General features: G+C 42.5%; 1 protein-coding gene and 1 pseudogene across 2 annotated transcripts in view; one reads left to right on the top strand and one right to left on the bottom strand.

Moving 5' to 3' along the window:
* The window catches only part of PAAF1 (proteasomal ATPase associated factor 1), a 46,811-nt gene extending 40,188 nt beyond the window's left edge, over window positions 1–6,623 (top strand). The window contains 2 exon segments of the mRNA XM_017885279.1: window positions 3,171–3,253; window positions 6,172–6,623. Coding sequence (XP_017740768.1) covers window positions 3,171–3,253; window positions 6,172–6,249 — 161 coding nt within the window. The 3' untranslated portion in view covers window positions 6,250–6,623.
* Window positions 312–1,091, bottom strand: LOC108537640 (actin-related protein 2/3 complex subunit 3 pseudogene; annotated as a pseudogene). Its single transcript, XR_001887874.1, has one exon. The product of XR_001887874.1 is annotated as an actin-related protein 2/3 complex subunit 3 pseudogene (transcript).
* Window positions 6,624–7,950: the final 1,327 nt, after the last annotated feature.

The raw sequence follows: 7,950 nt of genomic DNA, 5'->3' as shown, positions 1-7,950 counted from the left end.
TTATAAATTTCTTTTTTTTTTTTTTTTTTTGAGACAGAGTCTTGCTCTGTCGCCCAGGCTGGAGTGCAGTGGCACCGTCTCAGCTCATTGCAAGCTCCATTCCCGAGTTCATGCCATTCTCCTGCCTCAGCCTCCTGAGTAGCTGGGACTACAGGCGCCCGCCACCACACCTGGCTAATTTTTTGTATTTTTAGTAGAGATAGGGTTTCACCGTGTTAGCCTGGATGGTCTCGATCTCCTGACCTCATGATCCGCCCGCCCTGGCCTCCCAAAGTGCTGGGATTACAGGAGTGAGCCACCACGCCTGGCCTGAAATTTCTTTATTATTACTTATTCTTACTAAGCACCAGCTTAATACTGCAGAAAATTTCAAATCACTGTTGATAACCCACTTTCTTTTCTCCCACTCAAATTCTTGATCAAGAGTTTTTCAAGTAAAAACATGCTCTTCTCTCTTGTGTATAAAACGTTGTGAAATAAAGGCAAAGTATTGTGTATATCTTGCTGGAAAATGCTGCCCAGGGCTCTGGAGATGGTGGCTGCCCCTGCTCCTTTCACTGTCCAGGTCTTGAAAGACTCTAGTTCACGAACTGTCTCTTCACAAAGCAAGTCCACCACTTGCTGCGTTTATCATTCTGAGGGTTGAAAACTTTCTTACAAAGTCTCAGTCCAGTCTCTTGCCTTAGCTGTTGTAAATAGGCCCTCATCACTTCATCTTCCTGTTTGTTTGCAGGTTTGGGATAAATTGGGATAAGTGGAAAACCAGGCTCTCCAGGAACGGGAAAGTTAGTGATTCCCAGTGTATACATTTCTTTCTCACCCTGGCTTTTGGAATTGCACTTTTGGAGTTCCTTCAGACACTCAGAAACGTAGAGAGATATATATATCAAGGTCCTATCAGCTTCATTATTAACTTCATAGTTTTTGAAGAAGACATTGGCCTTGAAGTAATAGATGGCTTCATCCACAGTATCAATATCTTTTGTCTCTCTTGGGGCAGGTCCTTTGAATTGACTTCTGATAGGTAACAGTGCCATGTTTCCAATGAGTTCGGTGTCAGGATCCATGAGAGAAGAGTGGTAAGCTGGCATCTTGGTGGCTCCTGGGTTTCAACCCAGAGGAGCAGATTTTTTGTACTTTTTTACTTTTCTGCTGGGAAGAAGGCAAGGCATAACTTCCAGTACTGATATCTAAAGGCAAAGGGAGTAAGATTATAGCTCTGTTTTCAGAGGACAAAACTAAGACCAGTAAGACAAAGTTATCAGAAACCACATTCCAGTTAATTATAAAGGAAAAGCTTTCTTTTCCTTAAGAAAGAAGCTGCCCTTAAGGTAGTGAGCACCCCTAACTCTGGAGATGGGCAAGTGTAGGCTGTTTGGCCGCTCTGCCATGTGCTGTAGAGGGAGTTCTGTACTGGTTTAGAAGTTGGATATAGATGATCTTTGAGGTCCTTTGGAACTCTTTGATTATTAGTGAGGAGATTTAAATTGCCAGATGAAACAAAATAAAAAACTTTTTTGATGGAAATTGCCAGACATATCTAAAAGTAGAGAGAATAGCACAGTGAACCTGCTATAGCCATTGTCCAACATAAGCTATTATCAATATATGGCTAATCTTGTTTTACCCATTCGTTTGCATTCCTCACTTCATATATTTTTAAATATATCATGAGCATCTTATTTCACCTGTCAGCATTTCTATATGTCTCTCTCAAAGATAAGGATTCATTTTGGAGAAGATGATTTTAATAATAATGCAAGAAAGGGTAAGGTACTACCTTGTATATGCTGCTGCTTGGAATGTAGAATAACAGATAAATTTGGAAAACAGTTTTCAGATTTCCAAAAGTTTGAAAAGGTTAATTAGTATCTGCTGCTTCTTTTTCAGGTCTTTATATATACAAAGTCAGAAAAAACTGTATGCATAAAGACATTCATTTATGCACATGCTGTCAACCATGAAAATAGGCACAAAAAAATAGATAAAATGTTAACAGTAATTGCCTTTGAATGGTAGATTGGGGTGATTTTCTACCTCTGCTTTGTTTATTTTTAAAGTTTTGTTCAATGAGCATGTACTACTTCTATTTATTTATGTATTTATGTATTTATTTTGAGACAGAGTCTCAATTCTGTTGCCTAGGTTGGAGTGCAGTGACACCATCTTGGCTCACTGCAACCTCTGCTTCCTGGGTTCAAGCAATTCTCCTGCCTCAGCCTCCTGAGTATCTGGGATTACAGGCGTGGACCACCATGCTCAGCTAATTTTTTTTGTATTTTTACTACTTTTATATTAACAAAAAGAAATCACCTCATTAAGCAGTTTATAGATCACCCCAAGTTTCATTTGTTCATGCTCTTTTAAGAATTAGATATACTTTTACTTTCTTAGCGTAACTGTCCTCTTTCTCCTAGTGTATACAGTCAAATTTACAGATTGAGGAATAATCTGGGAACATTTTAATAGGGAATATCTACACAAATATTTCTTTAAAAAATGTTAAGGACTTTTTTTAGACATTCCCTATTAAAAATAATCTAGGATAAGTTTATAAATACACACACACACACACACCTGTGGTTGCTTGCTCTGTGCCTTTGGCTGGCATTGCTAATCAAAGACATCCCTTCTTCCCACTGAACTCGCACTTGCTCTTCAAATCTACCCCAGCTCAGCATTCTAGGCAGCCACTATGGGTTATCATAATTGGCCCACATAGGCTGGGCACGGTGGCTCACGCTTGTAATCCCAGCACCTTGGGAAGCTGAGGCGGGTGGATGGATCACCTGAGGTCGGGAGTTTGAGACAAGCCTGACCAACATGGTGAAACCCCATCTCTACTAAAAATACAAAAATTACCCAGGTGTGGTGGCGGTCACCTGTAATCCCAGCTGCTTGGGAGGCTGAGGCAGGAGAATTGCTTGAACCCAGGAGGTGGAGGTTGCAGTGAGCTGAGATCGCGGCATAGTACTCCAGCCTGGACAACAAGAACGAAACTCTGTCTGAAAAAAAAAGATGGCCCACATAATAAGATCTATTTGCCATTCTGGGTCTTTGGACCATCTTCTTTATACTAGTGATCTACAGAAGCAGATAAAAATACTGAGTGTTTAAAACTCTGGATAGAGTTTTCTCTTAGTTATATCAATTTTCTTTCTGCCTTTCAGGTGATGGAAGCTGTTTTATTGTCCAGCAAGACTTAGACTATGTCACTGAGCTCACTGGGGCTGACTGTGACCCTGTGTACAAGGTACAGGCCTGAGACAACACTAGACCTGGGTGATTCTCCTGCGAGATCTAGGGCTTTTACGAGACTGAATCCAGATACCTTGTGGTCATTAGGGATGATAAAATAGTGCCTATTGTATAAGCAGTGTGGTAGGATGGGAAGAAATTAAGAGCTTAAGTCAGAAGTGACATCTGGGCCAGGCATGGTGGCTCATGCCTGTAATTCCAGCACTTTGGGAGGCCGAGACAGGTGGATCACTTGAGGTCAGGAGTTCAAGACCAACCTGCCCAGCATGGTGAAACCCGTCTCTACTAAAAATACAAAAAAATTAGCTGGGTGTGGTGGTATACACCTGTAGTTCTAGCTACTTGGGAGGCTGAGGCAGGAGAATCGCTTGAACCTGGGAGGTGGAGGCTGCAGTGAGCCCCGAGATCGCACCACTACACTCCAGCCTAGGCAACAGAGTGAGACTCTATCTCTAAAAAAAAAAAAAACCATAGTGACTTCTGGCTGGCAGCTGTACCCCAGCACTTCTGGAGGCTGAAGCAGGTGGATCACTTGAGCCCAGGAGTTCGAAACCAGCCTAGGCAATAAGATGAGACCCCCATCTCTACAAAAAATACAGAAAAATTAGCTGGGTATGGTGGCGCACATGCCTGTAGTCCCAGCTACTGATTTGGGAGGCCAAGATGGGACGATTGCTTGGGCCTGGGAAGTTGAGGCTGCCATGAGCTGTGATCATGTCACTGCACTCCAGCCTGGGCAAAGAGTGAGACCCTGTCTCAGAAAAAAAAAAAAAGTTCATCACTTACTGGCTCTAGAAACTTAAAAACTTACTTTACCTCACTAGTCTGTCAATTCATCTGTAAAATGAAGATAGTAATATGAAAACTCCTTGTAAATACATTCTATAAATATTACTCATTATTATTATTATTAAAACTTCTGGACTGATTTTCTCATTTGATTAGAATAGAAAGAGAAAACAAAAGGGGAAATATTTATTGACCAGACACTGTGCTGAACGTTTTATATACATTATCTCATGTAATCTTTTACCATTTGTTGAGGTGTAGGTATTATTATTCCTATTTTTTCCTATAATTTAAAAAAAGTTGTACAATTAGTATCTGTAAAAGTTCAAACAATACAGAATGATACAGATGTAAAAGTCTCCTTTACGACCTTTTTGGTTCCCTTCCTCTTTTCCAGAAGTAACTAGCGTTAACAGTTTGGCACATATTTTTCAAGACTATTTTCAGAGAATTTGTACACTTACATCTTTATGTATTAATGTGAATAATATACTTTTATCTTCAGTTTGTACATAATTGAGACTATTCTCTATATAGTGCCCTGTGACTTTTATTTAAATTACCATCTTAGAGCTGTTTCCAGGTAAATGCATATAGATCTGCCGGGCGCGGTGGCTCACGCCTGTAATCCCAGCACTTTGGGAGGCCGAGACGGGCGGATCACAAGGTCAGGAGATCGAGACCATCCTGGCTAACACGGTGAAACCCCGTCTCTACTAAAAAAATACAAAAATCTAGCCGGATGAGGTGGCAGGCGCCTGTAGTCCCAGCTACTCCGGAGTCTGAGGCAGCGGTGAACCGGAGCGGAGCTTGCAGTGAGCCCCTGAGATCCAGGCCCACTGGCACTCCAGCCTGGGGCCGACAGAGCGAGACCTCCACCTCAAAAAAAAAAAAAAAAATGCATATAGAATCTATTTCGTTTTTTCTTTTTTTTTTTCTTTTTCTTTTTTGAGATGGAGTTTCGCTCTTGTTGCCCAGCCTGGAGTGCAATGGCACAATCTCAGCCCACTGCAGCCTCTGCCTCCCAGGTTCAAGCGATTCTCCTGCCTTAGCCTCCCAAGTAGCTGGGATTACAGGCATGTGCCACCACGCCTGGCTAATTTTATATTTTTAGTAGAGATGGGGTTTCTCCATGCTGGTCAGGCTGGTCTTGAACTCCCGACTGAGGCCTGCCTTGGCCTCCCAAAGTGCTGGGATTACAGGCATGAGCCACTGTGCCTGGCCATCCATTTCATTTTTTAAAATTCTTGTGTAGTGTTCCAGCCGGGTGCGGTGACTTACGCCTGTAATCCCAGCACTTTGGGAGGCCGAGGCAGGTGGATCATAAGGTCAGGAGATTGAGACCATCTTGGCTAACACGGTGACACCCCATCTCTACTAAAAATACAAAAAATTAGCCAGGCGTGGTGGCAGGTGCCTGTAGTCCCACCTACTGTGGAGGCTGAGGCAGGAAAATGGTGTGGACCCAGGAGGCGGAACTTGCAATGAGCCAAGATGGTGCCACTGCACTCCAGTCTGGGCGACAGAGCCGAGATTCTCAAAAAACAAAAAACAAAGAAAATTCTTGTATAGTGTTCCATATTTTGAATCAACATATTTCCATTGTACAAATGAGGCAGCTGGGGCCCGGGGGGTTGAGAAAGTTGCCCTAGGTCATCCAGCTAGTTGGTAGTAAAGCTGAGATTAAGTTAACTCCAGAATTCATGCTATTTTCCTTGAGGAGTTGATGAAATCCTCCTCAGAAAAAAAGACACATATTCAGAACTTTTTTGTATCCAATTTTATAAGGTTCAAGAATAGCCAAGCTCATCTATGAACCATCTCCTCCCCAGAGGCAGACCATCTGTGCTCAACCTGAACAACACTAATGGGTTTGCTTTCCACTTGGGCCAATTAGTTTCTCTGTTCTATAGTCATGGGTGCATCCCAACCATTGGTGATTGGGATGCCGGCATCTCTATGAGCCAGCAATTTTTGTAAGCACATAATCATGGATGTAATTCTGTTGCCTTCATAAAGCCTTCTCAGACTCCCTGGGACTAGTGTCTGTCAATCATAAGCCTCCATCTTTTTGAAATGGAAGAATCCCAGGCTTCCTTTTAACTGTGAATTCTTGTGTTCTAGGTAGCCACATGGGAGAAGCAGATCTACACATGCTGTCGAGATGGTCTTGTACGACGCTACCAGCTTTCTGACCTCTGACTTCTTGGAAAGAGCAGTCCTGGTTAGTGAAAAGGTTTGACCCTGATCAACAATGAACAGAAACATCATCAGACCTTCCCAAGGACCATGGCCCTTAGTGTCTTGGGCACCCCTTGGAAATCACAGAAAGTCAGCTGTACTGGCTATATGGAACTCTCATGCCAAGACCTACTTTGAACTGAATAGGAAGGTCACTGGGCCCACTGCATTTGTCCCAACTTCTCCTTGTATAAACTCACCCCAGCAACACAGGGCAAGGATATAGATGCTTTTAGTTTGTTCTTAAACCAGTTGTGTTAAATGTTTACAAGGATCTCAGTACTAAACCTTGTTTTCTGGAGGAAATAAAGAAAATATGTTTGGAGGTGCCTGAATATGAAAAACTTTGTTAAAAACTCTTACTCCAGCAAAAAGTCAGTCAGGATGATGGAATTCCTTCCTCAGCACTCCCTGTTGCCTGACCATAGAGAAGGCCTGCTTGGCAGTAGCAACAAATGTCCTATAAGAGATTCTTATGCAGGTGGTAACCAACTGTCCCAGCTTGCTTGGAACTAAGGGGTTTTCTGTGACTTGAAACTTGCAGTGCCAAAACTGGGGCAGTCTCAAACCAACATAATTGGTCAGCCTATATGTAGGTGAGGAAATTGAGTCATAATCATTGTAAAGGCATTGGCTGTCAAAGTGTGGTTCTTAGAACAGCAGCATCAGTATCACCAGGGAACTTGATGGGAAATAGAAATTGTTAGAGCCAATCCTAGACCTAAATCAGAAGTTCTATGGGTGCAGCCAGCAATCTGTAGTTTAACAAGGATTCCAGGTGATTCTGACGTATGCTAAAGCTTGAGAGCCACTGATCTGGAGGAAGAGATGGTAGAGGGCACTTTAGTCACAGCTGGAACCCAGGGCTCAAAATGACAAGATTGGTCTGTAGGAGATGAGGCCACAGGGGTTGGCAGAGCCCAGCTAGTGACGGAGCAGGAATATCAGCTAAGAAGCTCACACTTCAAGTGGTTGGCAGTGGGGAACCACTGAAGGGTTTTAAGCAAGAGAATGGCATGGTCCTTTTTTCTCTGAACATAAAAATGGAATCATAATGTATGTATTCCATGGCTTATTTTCACTTAATGTCTCTGAGATTTTCCATCTCAGTACATGTAAATGTTCCTCATTCTTTTTTAATAATGTCCAGAATGTGGATACCATATTATTTATATTTTTGAGATTATTAGAGAAAAGTTTCTTGAAAGATGTGACACTTGAGCTGGGACATGCAGATTAAGATTTCAATTTATTTAAGGGAGGACCGTCATTTCATTTCTGGCTGGGGTAATAATATTGTTGACAGAGTTCTTTTTTTTTTTTTTGAGACGGAGTCTCGCTCTGTCACCCAGGCTAGTGTGATCTTGGCTCACTGCAACCTGCACCTCTCAGGTTCAAACGATTCTCCTGCCTCAGCCTTCCGAGTAGCTGGGACTGCAGGCATGCACTACCATGCCTGGCTAAATTTTTTTTGTGTGTATTTAGTAGAGATGGGGTTTCACCATGTTGGCCAGGCTGGTCTCAAACTCCTGACCTCGTGATCCACCTGCCTTGGTCTCCCAAAGTGCTGGGATTACAGGTGTGAGCCACCGTACCCGGCCACCAGAGTTCTTAATGGCGTATTCTTGTGTAAATTTTTTTTTTTTTTTTTTTTTTTTTTTT

The sequence above is a fragment of the Rhinopithecus bieti genome, unplaced genomic scaffold (genome assembly GCF_001698545.2).
Source record: "Rhinopithecus bieti isolate Rb0 unplaced genomic scaffold, ASM169854v2 scaffold_14549, whole genome shotgun sequence".
NCBI classification, from domain to species: domain Eukaryota; kingdom Metazoa; phylum Chordata; class Mammalia; order Primates; family Cercopithecidae; genus Rhinopithecus; species Rhinopithecus bieti.
This window is presented reverse-complemented; position numbering and strand designations above follow the sequence as displayed.